The 18,363-nt window shown below is 35.9% G+C and overlaps 1 protein-coding gene across 8 annotated transcripts in view; it reads left to right on the top strand.

The window, feature by feature from the left end:
* DMXL2 (Dmx like 2) overlaps positions 1-18,363 on the top strand; it is a 172,574-nt gene that overhangs the window by 144,199 nt on the left and 10,012 nt on the right. For 5 of the 8 annotated variants that reach the window (XM_055363012.2, XM_055363013.2, XM_055363016.2 and 2 more), the window contains exons 28-36: positions 1,387-1,635; positions 4,580-4,758; positions 9,908-10,035; positions 10,569-10,654; positions 11,344-11,545; positions 12,718-12,835; positions 16,545-16,607; positions 17,406-17,492; positions 17,574-17,695. In XM_055363012.2, the coding sequence (XP_055218987.2) occupies positions 1,387-1,635; positions 4,580-4,758; positions 9,908-10,035; positions 10,569-10,654; positions 11,344-11,545; positions 12,718-12,835; positions 16,545-16,607; positions 17,406-17,492; positions 17,574-17,695 (1,234 nt within the window). The other 3 variants (XM_019011116.4, XM_019011115.4, XM_055363017.2) reach the window with 2 other exon arrangements.

Below are 18,363 nucleotides of genomic sequence, written 5' to 3'. Positions count from 1 at the left end.
CAAACATAATACTAAATTTCACCCAGATTCCCCAAATGTTAACATTTTACCATGCTTGCTTTGTCATTCATTTCTTCTCTCTCACTCACTTGCTGTTTGTGTATCTAAGTGTATTTTTTTTGAAAAATTTGAGAGTAAGTTGCAGACCAGATGTCCCTTTCCATCTAAACATTTCAATGTGTGTTTCCTATAAACAGACATTCTCACATAATTATCCAACTTAACATTTATGTTCTCTAATCTACAGACCTTTTTTGAATTTTGCCAGTTGTCCCACTAATGTGCTTTTGGGGGCCCATATGTAACATTTAGTTGTCATGTCTCATTAGTCTCCTCTTATATTGAGTAAAGTCTTCCTTCTTTCTCTTTCACAACTTTGACACTTTTGAAGAGTACCAGCCAGTTGTTTTTTTAAGTGTCCCTCAATTTGGGCATTTCTGATTTTTTTTTTCTATCTTTCTTTATGTTTATTTATTTTATTTTATTTTTTGAGACAGAGTCTTGCTCTGTCGCCCAGGCTAGAGTGCAGTGGCGCAATCTTGGCTCACTGCAACTTCCGCCTCCTGGGTTCAAGCAATTCTCCTGTCTCAGCCTCCTGAGTAGCTGGGACTATAGACGCATAACACCATGACCGGCTAATTATTTTGTATTTTTAGTAAAAACAGGGTTTTACCATATCGGTCAGGCTGGTCTCGAACTCCTGACCTCAGGTGATCCACCTGCCTCGGCCTCCCAAAGTGCTGGGATTACAGGTGTGAGCCACCGTGCCCAGCCCTGATTTTTTTCTTAATGTTGGATTCAGGTTACGTATTTTTTGGCAGGGATACCACAAAAAAGATGTGTCTTTCTCAGTAGGAGATATCAAGAGGCATATGATGTCATTTGGCCCCAGCTGCTGTTAACTTTGATCACTTGGTAAGGTGGTTTCTGCCAGGTTTCTCCATTGTAAAGTTACTTTTTTTTCTTTGTAATTAATCAGTATCTTGTGAAGAGTTAGTTTGAGATGGTGTAAAATATTATACTTTCACTTGCTAATTTTAGCATCTAGTGATGATTTTTGCCTGAATCAGGTATTACTGTGGGGTTACTAGATGGTGATTTTCTAACACTATCACTCATTTTATGTATTAGTTGAAATTGTACTTTAAGGAAGAGCTTCCCCTTCTTACCTTTTGTTTATCTACTCATTATATCAGTGTAGACAAATGGATGATTTTATTCAATAGGCTATAATCCATTCCTATCATTATTTATTTTGTTACTCAAATTATGGAAATATTTTGTAAAATATAAATGCATAATTTTGGATAAGTTGCAAATTTGGATGTTTTTTCCTTCTGGTGCTTCATCCTGACATATGTCTTATGATTTTATATACCCTTATAGGTGTGAGCTCACTTATTAATCTCTTGAGTTCAGCCCAAGATGAAGACCAGCCAAAACTGAACATTTTGCTATGTGAAGCTGTTGTTGCTGTTTACTTAAGTTTATTGATACATGCTCTTGCCACCAATTCCTCCAGTGAATTATTTCGGCTTGCAGCCCACCCATTAAATAATCGAATGTGGGCTGCTGTTTTTGGAGGTGGTGTAAAACTTGTTGTGAAACCTCGAAGACAATCAGAAAATATTTCAGGTAAGATAACGTTTGATACCAGTAATGTATGTAAAATGTAATCATTTTGAATGTTAAAAATTTTTTTAATGTTTTAAGAAATTTCACTTTGAAAATAAGCGATGCTTAAAGTATAATCACTCTTGTTATGACAGCAAATAATTAAACCCATGATATAATAAACATGTAGTTTGTTACTTTTATTTTTATAGAAATAACATTTTTGAGGTTGGTAAAGCAGGACATGTTTGAAGAAGATTAAAAATAGAGGAAAGGTAAAGGTAAATACAGAAAAAATGTTAAGGAACAAAGTCATACAAAAAGAGTAGTTCATAAGAAAATAAAATGAAAAAAAAAGCAAAAACAAAACGGATAGTTCTTAATTACAGAAAGAAGAAAATTTAAGTAAGTGTTCAAAATCTTTAGCGCATACCAGCAGTTGGCTTCAGATTAAATGTGTGGTCATGTGCAAGATAGCCATTCCAATCATACACACAGTTTTTAAATTCTATTTTTTTATTCTCCAAAATATGTTCCTTTAGTGTTCAATGTGATAGTATTATTCCATTTTCCTTGTGTGTTTCTTCTTCCCTCATGGCCAGAATATATTTTTCATCCCACTTTTGAAAATGGTATGATATGGTGAGGTATAGACTGATGCCACAGGAAAGATTTCTATCTTGATGCTGATATACAGAAATCATCTTAATTCATCCTTAGAAATGGACATATTACAGATGAGAAATCAGTGGCACACAAGTTTAATGACACTAACCTCTGTCTTCATTGTCTGTGATTGAGTTAAATAAATAGGTTCCTGTGTAAGTCATTGTAAGGGAGATGATCTTATCAACTCCCACTGCTTCCATTCCCATCAAATGTGGATATCTGAATCTCTTTCTTGCTGCTTGGTTATAGTCCACTTTAAACTTGAAAGTTTTTCTCCAAAATTGTTTATTTCTCTGCCTGAGTTTTCTGATTTTTTGTTCATGGTAATTTATCCATCAAATCATCCATGCTTAAAACCTGCCAGTACATATTAATATTTGCATTAATTTATTCACTTAACACCTATCAGGCAGTTAACAAAGATATTTCAGGTAATGATAAGAACTGTGATAAAAATGGAGTAAGTGGAAAGACAGTGATGAGGGAATGGGAATGGACCAGTTTAGTTAAGGTGATTGGAAGACATATTTCTGATGAGATAGCATTTGAGGAGAGCTGTAAGGAAGTTGGGAATCATACCATGTGGATATCTGAGACCAGAGCATTCCAGGCAGATGAATGCAAAGGTCCTGAGGTAGAATTGAGTTTGGCCTTTTCCAAGAACTACCCAGGGACCATCATGGCTCTCATGAAGAGGGGGAGTGTTGTAGGAGATGAGAATAGAAGAGTAGCTGGGGCAAGTTCCTTTAGGATCGTGGTAAAAGCGTTAGTTGTTCTAAAGAAAGAGAGGAGGTGACAGAATCTGATTCAGCTTTTCAAAAGAACCGCTCTAGCTGCTTTGTGGAGAATAGACTGGGTAACATAAATAAGAGTAGGGAGGCTGGTGGTAGGGAGGCTAGTTCACTTAAAAGATAATTGTGGGTTACCATCAAGGATGAAAGGATCAACAAAGCGTGGTATATTCGTGCAGTGGAGTGTTACTCAGCTATAAAAGGAATGAAGTACTAATGCATACTATAATCTGTATGAACTTCAAAAATAGGCTAAGCCAAAGAAGCCAGACACAAAAAGTCTCATATTGTCTGGCTCCATTTATATGAAATATCCTGAATAGGTAAATCCATAGAGACAGAAAGTAGACTGTGGTTGCCATGGGCTAGCGGGAGGGAGAAATAAGGAGTGACTGCTTATTTGGTATAGTGTTTCCTTTTGGGGTGAGGAGAATGCTTTGAAACTAGATAGAGGTGGTGGTTGCATGACATGTTAAATGTACTAAATGTCACTGAATTGTACACGTTAAAAATTGTTAATTTTATGTTATTTAAATTTTGCCTCAATTAAAAAGAAATAATAGTGGTTCATCCTAGGGTGTTAGTTATGGTCAGAGTGAAAAGTGATCATATTCTGGGTATAGTTTGAGGTTAGAGCCAATGGATTTGTTGATGAATTGTGTCTGGGGTAGGGAAGAAAGAAGAGTTGAGATAAAATTATTTTCTGTGATGGGGAGGTTTAGGAGAGGAGCAGGTTGACTTCTACTTTCTGGCCCTCCCATACCCAATTCCTGAATCCTTTTGCTATTTCTTTTGTGTATCACTCATATACAACCCTTCCTCTACTTTTTACCACCCACCATATTAGTGCAGGCTGTTCTTATGTCATCTTCCATCTCCCTCTCTAATTGATCAGACAAGCCATACCTCATTGTGTGACTAAAACTTAAGAGGTGTTAGTGAGAATTGCCCAAAACATAAGTTCCCAGGTTCATAGCCACAGACTTGTCCTAACCTAACTCTAGATTGTTGTTGATATTACTTCCCTCCATGACTCCTGTCTACCAAAAGTAATTTACTCCTCATTTACCCAAACCTTCTTTATTTGTTTATGTTGTCCTTTTCCATTTTACCATTGAACTTCTGCCCTTCTTTTAAGGCACACTATTAAATTCTACATATTCAGTGAATCTTTCTTGAACCTCATAGCCAGGGATAATCAGTCAATCACTCACTTTAATATTTATTGAATATACCACTTATTTAGTATATTTTATATAGAATTACTTTAATCCTTATTTTAGGGAGCACAGGGCAAGATAGCCTTTAATGCTTTATCTCCATCTGTATTTCTGCCATGACTGCTGGAAAGCTGATTCAGTAACTAGAAAAGTTTAGAAGCACAGGAATAAGTAATTTAGTTTAGACCAAAACATGACAAGAGTAGGATAAAAAGAAAGCTTAACTCTATCAATTAACAATGGAAAATGAATGCTAGATTTTTTTTTCCTTCTATCTTCATTTAGCACCTCCTGTCCTTTCTGAAGACATAGATAAACACCGTAGGAGATTTAACATGAGAATGCTCGTCCCTGGAAGGCCTGTAAAAGATGCTACCCCACCACCGGTGCCTGCAGAAAGACCATCTTACAAAGAAAAATTTATTCCTCCCGAACTTAGTATGTGGGATTATTTTGTTGCAAAGGTAAGGAGTGTGAGGAATGCAAGCTTTAAGAGAAGTCTATCATCTATTTTATTAACTCTTGCATGTGTCTCACATAGGAATGATGGGGTAGCTTTTGGATTGAATCACCATAGGTTAGACGTTTAATTTATGAAGTCCAGAAACTGAATAGTCATAGTAAATTCGAGGATGGTCAGTTACCTGATGATGTAGGAGACAAAATTAAAATCACATGGGAGTTATGTATAAATTAGAAGTCAGCTTATTATATAATCAGCACCATCTTTTTCGAGTGACTGGAATACTTGCATCTACCACCTAGGCACCCCTCTTCTAATTATCAGTGGCTCCCTTGGTAAGCATGGAATTAGAATAGAAGGAGATGGATGGACATTTGGCGGTTTTATCAGGCCATGATGAGGCCCCATGATACATCTCTGTTTTCCCAGCGCAAAGGAAACTTCTCAGGGGATCAGAATACTCATGGTGACTAGATCTGGTATAGCCCCATTTCATACCATGCTGGGTGCATGCTAATGTTTGCTTTTCTGCACTTTGCTTTTTTGAGCTCATGATTCTCCTTCTATTGGTATGTTTCCCTCTTTTACATGTGTTAACTCTGTTGTTACCTTGCTGTGCATACACATTAGGGAATACATCTCCAGAGTCATGCCTCTTCCCATTTTTAGATTTTTATTAGATCTCAGAGTTATTGAGGTGCTGATCCCGCTCCATTTTTCGTATGCTAAGCTGATCCTTAAAAAGTCTTTCAACATGAGTTTGGAAGCTTTGTTTTGTTATCTAAAGACTCTGAGGCCAGGTGCAGTGGCTCATACCTGTAACCTCAGCACTTTGGGAGGTTGAGGTGGAAGGATTGCTTACATCCAGGAGTTTGAGACCAGCCTGGACAACATAGACCATGTCTCTGCCAAAAAAATTTTAAAAAGTAGGTGCAGTGCTGTTTGCCTGTAGTTCTAGCTGCTTGAAAGGCTGAGGTGAGAGGATTGCTTGAGTCCAGGAGGTCAGCGTTGCAGTGAGCCATGATTGTGCCACTGCACACCAGCCTGGGTGTCGGACTGAGACAGTGTCCCAAAAAAAAAAAGACTTTGGTTACGTCAGTGGTTCTCAAAGTGTGGTCTCAGAACCGGCAGCATCAGCATTCCTTGGGAACTTGTTTGAAATGCAAATTCTTGGGTCTTCCCTCAGACCCCTCAATCAGAAACTCTGGGAGTGAGAACCAACAATCTATGTCTTAACAAGCTCTCCAGATGGTTCTAATGTGTGCTGAAGTTTGAGAACTATGGCTTAGGCACATTGTGAGTGCAGATTTCCAGGTTTACACTCTATCAGGGTCCGAGTTATACTTCCAGAGTCATTCTGGCCTATCCCTTAAGGCTGCCAATTGAGTTGCACTTAGTTGTATTTAGCTAATAAACCAGGGAAGTAATAAAGTACTCTTAAAAATGTATAGGCAGTTCCCACTCCTACCTTTTTAAAATTTTTATTTGCCACGAATGAAAGCTCATTGCATCATTAATGTGAGTGATAACAACATTAAGATTTGTAAATGGTAATGTGCTAAATTTTTGTTTTTCAAAAATGTTTCCTCCTGATATATGTTCTGAAAATTTGGAAAATGCAAAATATTATAAAGAAGGGAAATAGCACTCATCTATGCAACAAAGATAACTGTTACCATTGTGGCCAATTTACTATTAATCTTTTTTCCTCAGATTAAAAAAATGTATAATTGGATCAGTATATGTAGTTTTTTTTCTGTTAACATTAACAAGGTAAACAGTTTTTATGCCATTAAAAACTTATATAGCTGTCATTTTAAAAACTTTAGTGTAGAAAACTTCCAACATACACAAAAGGAGAGATAATAGCATATGAATCTTTTATCTACCATCATGTAGCTTCAAAAATTATCTACTCATGGACAGTCTTGTTTCATTTATACCTCTCCCCACTACTTTGTTTGGAAGCAAATCCAAACATCATGAAATTTCATTCAAAAATATTTCAGTATTTGTTTTTGAAAAAGAAAAAGGATTTTAAATAGATCTACATTAGTGTTACACCCACAGAAGCACACCCACAATTCTTTAATATTATCACATATTCAGACAGTATTCACATTTCACCAATTGCATCTTAAATGTTTTTATATAGTTGATTTGTTCAAATCAGGATCTAAAATACGATTCATACCTTGCAAGTGGTTGCTACATCTTCAGTCTCTTTTAATCTATAGGCTCCACCTCCATCTCTCTCTCTCTCTCTCTTTTTTTAACTTAACTCCCACCTTTTTCATTTGCCCTGAAAGAATTTTGACCTTTAGAATTTTTCAATGGATTTTGCTGATGGCATCACCATATTTTGTTCCTCTGAATCTTGTCAAGTGAAAATTAAATCCAATTTCATTCTGATTGGATAGGAAGAGGGAGTACAGGATTAACTTCATAGGTGGTTTTGTATATTTCTGTCAGGAAGCTTTTTATGATTTTAGTTGATCTTTGCCTACATTTATTATTTCAGTGAAAGTTTTAAATTATGATAATATAATCCTGTCATTCATTTTTCATGTATTTGCTGGAATGTCTCTTCATCAACCTATTCAATTACCCTGAAGTACATTTTGAGTCGGAAAGACAGGATAAATGCTTTATTCTTTTGCTTTTGTGTACCAGTTTTCAAAATGATGAGTTGGTTCCCAAGCATCCTTCAGAGGAGGCCAGTGAGTTTTGTTTTGCTTTCAGTTTTGTTATGAACTTATAGATTTAAACATATTTTATATGTTTTAATCTATTGCAGTTATTTTTTTCTCATGGGGACTCAGATTATCCATCTTTGCCAGTGAGAGCCTCTTCCACAATTGGCTCCGAATCTTTTTGAGATTATTCCACTAGTGTTTGAGTTTGCCTGCTTTCTAGTTTTATTCTAGGCTAATCATGTATATTTCCTGCCCGTGACTGAGAACAATCATTTTTTTGAAATAACCTGGTTCCTTTTTGTGAGAAATTATATTTAGAAACTACAGTCAGATGCTGGGGTGCTCGCTCTTACTTGGTTGATCATTGTTTCTAGATAAGCATCAATTATAGTGACCATGTAACTTTTCACTTTGTTAGTGATTTGATGTTTATAATGCCAAGAATAGTATCTTTTAAAATATGACTTGTTTATGAGCAGATTATTTCCTTAAGAAGTACTAGGTCAGGCCCGGCATGGTGGCTCACGCCTGTAATCCCAGCACTTTGGGAGGCCAAGGTGGGCAGATCACGAGGTCAGGAGATTGGGACCATCCTGGCTAACACGGTGAAACCCCGTCTCTACTAAAAATACAAAAAATTAGCCGGGCGTGGTGGCAGGCGCCTGTAGTCCCAGCTACTCGGGAGGCTGAGGCAGGAGAATGGCGTGAACCCGGGAGGCGGAGCTTGTAGTGAGCCAAGATCATGCCACTGCACTCTAGCCTGGGCAACAGAGTGAGACTCTGTCTCAAAAAAAAAAAAAAAAGAAGTACTAGGTCCAAGGCTATAAACTTAAATAAGGCTTTTAATACATATTGCCAGATTATTTTCCACATTACTAATTTGTACTCTCTTGAGAATAGTGAGAGGATGCATCTAACTTTACCCCCTTATTAGCATTAAGTATTCCTTTTTCATTTTTGTTAATTTGATAGATTAAATGATTTTTATTTTCTGTTAGTGACATTAAAATTTTAATGATCTTATTGCCATTTGATTTTCCAGTTTGAGGTATTGACTGTTCATATTCTTACCTAAATTATCTGTTGAGATTATGGTGTTTTTCCTTTTTATGGATACTTTATCTAGGGATATTATTAATTTATCTTGTTAAGCTTTTTCTAGTTTATTTGCTTTAAAATTTTGTTTATTATGCATTTGAAGTTTTAAAAAGTTTATCATGCACAGAAATTTTAAAAAGTTTAAAAATTAGATCCATCCATACATTTCCTTATTGATTACATTGTTTTTCAGCAGAAGTCTTTTCCACTAATAAATGTGTACATTTATTTTACCTTCCTTCTCTGTTTCCTCCTGTTCTTTTTCTTTTTCCTCCTCCTTAACTTTTAATTCTCTTATTTATCTAGAATAAAGTGAGGAACAGACTGGATCAGACTTCATCTCCCATTCCCACACTTAGCTAACTAGTTGTTCCATTATTATTTATTAAATAATCTTTCTTTTTCTCCTACTGACTTAAGATGTTACCTTTGTCAGATTAACTTCTTATACGTATATGATTTTTGTATTATATTTTTGCATCAATCTAGACTACATTTTTCTTAGTTTAATGTCCACTAAAAAAATGGGATTTTTTTATTTAAAAAAAATTCCCAGAGATCGAGACCATCCTGGCTAACACGGTGAAACCCCGTCTCTACTAAAAATACAAAAAAATTAGCCGGGCGTGATGGCGGGCGCCTGTAGTCCCAGCTACTCGGGAGGCTGAGGCAGGAGAATGGCGTGAACCCGGGAGGCGGAGCTTGCAGTGAGCCGAGATTGCGCCACTGCACTCCAGCCTGGGCCACAGAGCGAGACTTCGCCTCAAAAAAAAAAAAAAAAAAAAAAAAAAAATTCCCCAGCTAATCTCATCTATTTTTTCTTCTCTACGAACTTCAGAATCATTTTAAAGTTCCAAAACAGGAAGAGAAATTCCCAGGGAGATTTTTATTGAAATTACTTAAAGCCTATGTAAATTAACTTATAAAGAATTACAGTTTTTACACATTTCAGTCCTTCCCTTCATATAATTTTATAAAGATTTATAATTTCCTTCACAATAGCTCTCTCACAGCTTTCATAGTTTGTCCTTTTGTATTTCTTTAGACTTTTCTAACTATTTATTGCTGATCTATAAGAAGAAAACTATTGATTAAAAAAATTTCGTATCTAGCTATTCAGTTATTGAATCTGAGAGTTTTACCTAGTCATCTTGACTTTTGTAGATGTAGCATCATCTGCAAAAGAAAATTTTTACTTATGCTGACACCATTTAAAATGTTTACTTTTATGTTAGAACAAAAATAATTATATACTAAAAATATTTTCTATATTAAATATATATACGTTACATAAAATATATTTTATATGTTTATGAAATTATAATCTTTAAAAAATAATTTTACCTTTTATTGCAGCCATTTCTTCCTTTGTCTGATAGTGGTGTTATATATGATTCTGATGAAAGCATTCATAGTGATGAAGAAGATGATGCCTTTTTTTCAGATACACAAATACAGGAGCACCAAGATCCAAATTCCTATAGGTAAATAAGACTTTCCTTTCTCTCATTTTTTTTTTTGGCTTTTCTTTTTGTAGAAAACCCCAATGTTATTAATTTTAAATAACATTATTATCCTGAATTTATATAAGAAATGACTTATGTTTCCAGGTTACAAATTCTACACCTTTGAGGTCAATGTCTACATAGTGTTTTCTCCACCTCCAAAGACTAGCTTTTATGGAGAGTGCAAACACAAGCATCTTTAGTGAGGAAAAAATATGTAACTCATGGATATACTGTTAGAGTTTAATATATAAATTATTGGTATACTATTAGGTTTCATGTGACTACGTGGTAAATCTTTTTCCACGAGGTAATTTTCAGCAAGTGTAATATAGTATTGCAAGTTTTTTATATTCAGTGACCACAGAGGTGCCATTTTTGCATAGTAAATCTCAATGACAGCTTTTTTTCTGGGTTGGAGAGTGGGCTAAACAGTTGGCAGGGAACACCACTCTGTTTCTCCCATGATTTTATTTTTCACTTAAAGACTCTTTTTGCCCCTCCTTGAACAGCTGGGCTCTTCTACATTTGACAATGGTTAAACTAGCACTTCACAATGTCAAGAATTTCTTTCCTATTGCTGGACTGGAATTCTCTGGTGAGTTTGGAATTTAAAAATTAATGTTATTAAGTATAATAAATTGCCGTCAAGTTTCTCTTTACAAAATCTATATATAAGGTCATTTGGTACTTAAAAAATAGTGCATTAGATATTTTATAAAGTCTTGTTTATTTTAGGCTCCAATCTGTGACTTTATTTTTATTTTTTTAGATAGAGTCTCGCTCTGTTGCCCAGACTGTAGTGCAGTGGTGCGATCAGAGCTCACTGCAAACTCCGCCTCTTAGGCTCAAGCCATCCTCCCACCTCAGTCTCCTGAGTAGCTGGAACTATAGATGTGCTACCATGCTGGGCTAATTTTTGTATTTTTTGTAAGAGACAAAGTTACATCACATTACCCAGGCTGGTCTTGAACTCCTGGGCTCAAACGATCCACCTGCCTTGGCCTCCTAAAGTGCTGAGATTACAGGTGTGAGCCACCACACCTGGCTTCAGTCTAATACTTTAGTTTATATCAAGAATCACTCTCTACACAGAAGATTGAGAAAGAGCAGAAACCCACTTCTGTTTTGTTGAAAGCATTAAGAATCTAAACTGTATTACATTAACATTTGCAGATTTATTTGTATTTTCAGAAGTATTGTCTCTGAGAATTCAGATTCTATAAATATTTGGGTGATGATCGATATTTTTTATTAAAATAAATAACATATTCTGTCACCTTGTAGAGCTGCCTGTAACATCACCATTAGGTATTGCTGTGATTAAAAACTTGGAGAACTGGGAACAGATCTTGCAAGAGAAAATGGATCAGTTTGAAGGTCCACCCCCTAACTATATCAACACATATCCAACTGACCTTTCAGTGGGAGCTGGACCAGCTATTCTTCGAAATAAAGCAATGCTAGAACCTGAAAATACCCCATTCAAGTAAGAAAGCTCTTATAATGCTGATAAAGAGCATAGCTTAACTTTTCTGGAAGACAGTTTGGCTAAGTATGCCAATATACTTTAAAACATTCATAATTTTGAACCTGCAGTCCTATTTTTAGCAGAATACGCTTAAGAAAAATATCAGAAATTTGAATAGAATTTTTCCCAGTATTATCTGTAATTCATAGGCATTCCATTTACATAAAGGAAAAAGTCTTTATTGTATTAATTTCCGGTGTGGTGTTTTTTGTTTGTTTGTTTGTTTGAGACAAGGTCTCACTCTGTCACCCAGGATGGAGAGCAGTGGTGCAATCTCAGCTCACTGCAGCCTCAACCTCCTGGGCTCAACCCATCTTTTTCACCTCTGCCTCCTGAGTAGCTGGAACAACAGGCGAGCGCCATCGGCTAATTTTTTTTGTATTTTTTGTAGAGACAGGGTTTCACCATGTTGCCCACACTGGTCTCAAACTCCTGGGCTCAAGCAGTCCCTGGTCTTGGCCTCCCAAAGTGCTGGGATTACAGGCATGTGCCACTGCGTACGGCATATTTATGTTCTTATTGTCAGAACTCTTACAGAATTTTTTTCTAACAATCTATATATGCAAATAAGGTGCTTCTGACTTTTGTCAGTAATTTAACAGTAAACACATTACAGGTTTTTAACTGATGTTTTGATCTTTTACCTGCCGATCTAGGTCCCTTTTGATAAGCAGCATGCTTTTTTTTTTTGAGGTAGTGGACCCTGATTAATAGTTTTTACTATTAAAATAAGCTTGAAAGAACAAAGCTTTTTAGCTTGTTAGGCTGTTAGAATCGGTATCTATGACTTGTATTCATTGCTGATATGCTTTAACCAAGAGAACCAACATAAAGTATAATTTAAAAAGAGAATAATAAGAGATTCATTTGACTCTCAGCTTAACTGGTTCATTCAGTGTAATTAGAGAATTAGTTGCTAGATGAAATGATTTTTAGGAGAACTAAAAATTAAAAGTAAACTGTACAGTTTTGTTGAGCTTAATGGTGTGTCTTCTTTGCAATAGATTGTGAAGGTTTTAAAAATAAATATCTTTGCAATAGATTGTGAAGGTTTTAAAAATAAATATCTGCAAATATAAACATATTTTCTATAGACTAAAGTAGTTTGATATGTTAATTTTTTTTAATAGGTCCCGGGATTCTTCTGCATTTCCAGTCAAACGACTTTGGCATTTCCTTGTTAAACAAGAGGTCCTTCAAGAGACATTTATTAGATATATTTTCACTAAGAAAAGAAAGCAGAGTGAGGTATTTTGAGAAAAATATTTTCTATTGTAATTTTTCTTTAGTTTTCTTTAACATTTCTAAGGAAATCAGTGCTTGATTTATTCTGAAATTTTCTTTCTGGTTGGGTAATAGTCAAAGTTCACTAAACTACCGTGAACTACTTTTAAGTTAAAACCTTATAATTTTCATTTCATAGCAATGAAACAATATAGGTACTTTGATAAATTACATATGTTCAAGTGAAAGTTGGTACTTTACAGTGTTTGTCATTAGGTTTTTACACGTAATAAACATTGTGATGGATGGTTTGAGGAATTTAATATATAAGCTTACTCTATAATATTCTCCAAATATGTACTTAAAATATAAAATAGCCCTTTAAAAGCATTTTCTTTACTTAGCACTTAGAAATGAACAGAATGATGATTTGAAGCAACAAATTCAGGATACTTTTGTGAGAGAATAAACTACAGAAATAGCAAATACAAGATGAAGGAAGATTGCTCTTACAAAGCAAGACAGAGGTTCTGCATTGCATGGTTATTTTTAAGCTAATACAATTAGTAATGTAATAGCAGACATGGTTCAAGAAGAATTAGCAGTTTGGGAGATTGGCAAGTGACCTCTTCCTTATAAAAGTAGGACCTTTTATATGAGCATTTCAGTCTGTTTGGCTATTTAGTGAGGTAATTAGTGAGGTAATGAGCAGTTTGAAGAGTGTTCAGAGTTGAGTGTCTGATGTAATTAAAGATTTGGCAAACATGGCGGGGCATGGTGGCTCACACCTATAATCCCAGCACTTTGGGAGGCCGAGGCGGGCAGATCACCTGAAGTCAGGAGTTCATGACCAGCCTGACCAACATGGAGAAACCCCATCTCTACTAAAAATACAAAAGATTAGCCGGGCGTGGTGGCGCATGTACTCGGGAGGTTGAGGTAAGAGAATTGCTTGAACCCGAGAGGCAGAGGTTGCAGTGAGCCAAGATTGTGCCATTGCACTCCAACCTGGGCAACAAGAGCGAAACTCCGTCTCAAAAAAAATAAAGATTTGGCAAACACAATCAATGAGAAGAGAAGAAATGAATTATATTTCGCTTAGAAAAGTGAAAACAGAGAGAGTCCATATGGCTCGATTTCCCGAGATAAAGTATAAGACTGCTTCTCAGTTTTTCCTCATGCCCAGGGCAGTGGAACCTACCATACTTGTTCTTTTTCCCACTCACCCACTTACCTGAATAGTAATTGTGGTCAGCCCTTATGAACAGTCATTTGTTTTCTCTATGGATTTAAAAATTATATACTTAAATGAGGAAGTAGAAGAATGAACTGTAGAGACCTTTTGAGTCCTAGTTATAAGCTTTTTCATAACAAAAGACCCTTATGGCATTGAAATTATTGATGTGACTTTGTTAGGGAAATCAGAGGCAAATTATTTGCCTCTGTTATTTAAACCACTGTGTATAGCATTTCCTATAGTGATGCTGAGTCCAAATTCCATAAACTAAAATATAGGAATCTAAGATAGTGATTTAAAATAAAAGATTTTAGCCAGGCACAGTGGCTCACACCTGTAATCCTAGCACTAGGTGGGGGATCTCCTGAGCTCAGGGGTTTGAGACCAGCTTGGCAACATGGTGAAACCCTGTCTCTACAAAAGATACAAAACAATTATCCAGGTGTGATGGTGTATGCTTGTAATCCCAGCTACTTGCAGGGCTGAGGCAGGAGGATTGCTTGAGCCCAGGAGGTGGAGGTTGTAGTGAGCTGAGATCACACACCACTGCACTCCATCCTGGGTAACAAAGTGAGACCCTATCTTAATCAATAAGATTTCTGGTCAGTTAGGGGCTCTGTTATTCACAGAAAACCAGTTCATTGAGTGATCAATTTTCTGAGTGTTTTGTTCTTCAAATTATTAAAATTAATGATTTATCACAAGTATGTTTTAAGTATTGGTAAGGTTGATAGCAGCTTGACTGGTTGACTTGTCAGAGTGTAGAGTGCTGTGGGAAGCCAGGTGTCTGGGTTTCTTGGACCCTCCCATTCTCGTCTTGCCCTTCCCCACGAGTTTGCTTCTTCCTTAACTAATTCTCCCCCTCTCCGCCCCTTAGTCTCCCTTCCATTATGCTCCTCAGTCTCTGTGTGTTCTATTTTTCTTCCAGTAGTGGGTCCCCATGAACAGGGAAGTAGGACAGAGATAAACGGAATGTTTCTTAAAGTGCTATATAAGCATCAGTTGGCTCCAAGGAAGGGAAGTACATGGCTGGGAGTTAGGATGGAAGAATTTTTATCATGTACCCTTTTAATTTTAAAACATTGAATGGAATTACTGTCTTGTCCAGTACTGTCCCATAGAACTTTCTGTGATGATGGAAATCTGTATCTGCATAGTCCAACATAGTAGTCACCAGCCACATGTGGTTACTGAGTACTTGAAATGTGGCTAGCATGATTGAGAAACTGAATTTTAATTTTAATTGATCTAAATTTAAATAGTTACATATGGTTAGTGATTGCTGTTTTGAATAGCTCAGATCTGGAAAAAAGGTGTTTTCATTAAGAAAAAAATTATGAATGAAACATTAAGGCTGTTAGGACAAAATAAAAACTCGTCGCTAGGCTCAGAAATATGCAAAACTTACTAAAACTCTACCCAATCCAGTAAGAGTGCTTACATCTTTAAAATTGTCAAATAGGATTTTGGTAATCACTGAATTTGGCAAATTCAGAAAATTGACCAATAAAATTGGCAGGCTAATCCTAAAAATGCTGGGTGCATTTAAAAAAAATCCCTGAGAAATGCTGAAGTTATAGATATATTTATAAGAATAAGATCTTTTATTCACTGAAGATATTACAGGAAAATATTTCACAAAACAAGTTTTTGGGAAACAGATTGGTGAATTCAGCTAGTTAAGACAAATAGATTCTTCAGCAGTTTGGCCTTCACTGAGTTAGCTGTGCCACACATTGACCATTCCTTGGAAGTTTTCTTGGATGCATCTTTATCAGCTGCAGCAGCCATAGGGGAGTCCCTAGAGGCATGGGCAGAAAATTTGAATGGCCCTTCGTGATGAAAGGGAGGCAGTCACCTGAAAAGGTATGAGGAAGAGTTTGTTTCTCTGATCAAACCTTCAGAGTTTCCACAGCAGAGCAGAAATATAACTTCTGATTGCAGCCATCCTTTGGACCCTGCATCAACCCGGGAGCAAATTACTGAGTGATTTCTTTTTCCATGCCTGATTTTATTAAACATTTATTTACTTAGAGAAAAATCATCATATTCCTTAAAAGAGTGAAATAATTATCAATATTTTGAATCTATGCTTAGAAATAAATATTTTAATTTGTATTTTAAATCAACCCCTATAGGGCAGGAATTTATGTAGCATCTTCTGCATCTGCTCATACAAATGGGCTTTTAATTTTATAGATTACCAGTTATGTAACTTAAATTTCTTAAAACTGTATACAGATAACTAATTTTTATTTTGAAATAGCTTTTATGTTCTTGTGTTTATGTAATAGTCACATTAATTTTGCCCTTTTGGCTTTGTGTTGTGTATATTTGATGACTGTTTTATTCGGTTTAATTTTTTCTTGATTTTGCAAATTCATTTTTATCATCTTTAAGTGGTGGAGTGGCCATTTCAGCTTGAAATATTTCACTGTCTTTATAATTTCATTCCATGCATGTGTTTTGTGTTTGTGACGGTGTGGTGGTATTTAGTCTATAGAAGAACATGTGGAGCAGGTCAACCAAAACTGCGTAGCAGAAGATTGCCACATCAAGGTAGTATTCCAAGATCTTGTATTTAGCTCATTCTTTAAAGTTCAAGGAGCTAACGCCTCATCTCTGATACTAACCATGACCTGCCCAACTGGCTAACTACTCAGAGAACTCATAGTACTCCCATGCCACTTCAGTGGCACAGGGGAGGAGATGCTTCACTGTATCTGGCTTGCTCTGTCTTGCCCTTGGTTCTTCTCTTTCTTGCTCCCTGTCCCATCTTCACTTGTCACTTTTTCTGTTTTAAGCATGGCTGTTTCATCTTTCCGTCTTGATTCTGCCTTTTCTTTCCTTCCCATCACCAACCCTAAGCCATTGCATCTTCCTCTCATCAGTCTCTTTTATTCCTTTCGAAGTATCCCTCTTTCCAACTTTTCCTTATTTCTGTCTCACCACCCTTACTTCAAAGGGTGGTTTCTTTGTGGTTTTCTATGGCTTTTTACTCCACTCTGTGCCTCTTAATGTATACACATTCTTATTGCAGAATATTTATGCACTTTTGGAAGAGCTAAGAGAGACATACTACTGTATAAATTACTAATAAAAATGTATTAGCCATGTTTTATAATTAATCAGTATCTTACCATCACAGTGGAAATTGGGGTGATTACAGGACATCAGAGAATTTAAGCAAATTTTCCAAAGCTCGTTTTCAACACATTAAAGTTACTTTTACCCTTTTTTCTTGCTGCTGCTGCTGCTACATTTTCTTCTTATCCTACTTTTAAATCTTATGGGATGTGCATAACTCTAAATAGAGCTGTGCTGCAGCAACTAAAACTGCTGATGAATGTTTTCTAGGTTGAAGCTGATCTGGGCTATCCAGGTGGAAAGGCGAAAGTCATCCATAAGGAATCTGATATGATCATGGCATTTTCTGTTAATAAGGTAAAAGCTCTCATCATTATAAACAGTGTATTTCTCCTTAGTGAAATTGCTTAAATCATTGATTCTGCCTTTGCTTTATAGGCAAATTGTAATGAAATTGTTTTGGCTTCAACACATGATGTTCAAGAACTTGATGTTACTTCTCTACTGGCCTGTCAGTCATACATATGGATCGGAGAAGAATATGACAGAGAATCCAAAAGGTTTGTCGCATAGTCACTTTTACATATAGTTTTCTGTAAGAAGTACCCACTAAATGGTTATGCACATGATTTGAATTATTTCAAAAGGTATACATGTATCTCCTTCATTTGGGTAGGTGACAAATATAATTGGTTTAGCTGCCAGTGAAAGTCTTTGTCTACATTAACTGAATGAATTACACTTCCATTAAACCCTACACTATTGATAATATTTCAATAAGGATAATCCCTAACACTTGGCTTCATGATATTCAGTAAATTAATCTGATCTGGATAATTAAAACAGTATACACAAATATGTTAATTACACTGAGTCACATTTACCGAGTAATTTTGCAGTGTTTCTTCTTATCACCTGATAAGCATACCTTTTTTTAAACATAAAAATGTAGACGGCTTTACTTTTCATGAAGCTATGGACACTGCACCAAGAGTGTTTTGCCGTTCTTACCTATTTTGAGGTTTCTTCTTCGTGGTTTGCCTTCCCTCCTGCTTTTCTCCAGACTCTTAGAAATTGTTCATGCTTGAGGATGGTGCCATGATAGTTTCTCTCTTCATTTTGTTGAATTCTTTTTTTTGTTAGTATGTGATATAACTAGGATTTAATATCACATTTCAGAGTAGATATAACCATGTACTATGATACAATCCATCACAACAATTACTTT

This window comes from Gorilla gorilla, chromosome 16 (assembly GCF_029281585.2).
Source record: "Gorilla gorilla gorilla isolate KB3781 chromosome 16, NHGRI_mGorGor1-v2.1_pri, whole genome shotgun sequence".
Classification (NCBI taxonomy): Eukaryota; Metazoa; Chordata; class Mammalia; order Primates; family Hominidae; genus Gorilla; species Gorilla gorilla.
Note: the sequence above shows the minus strand (reverse complement) of the source record. Positions and strands in the feature narration are given on the sequence as shown.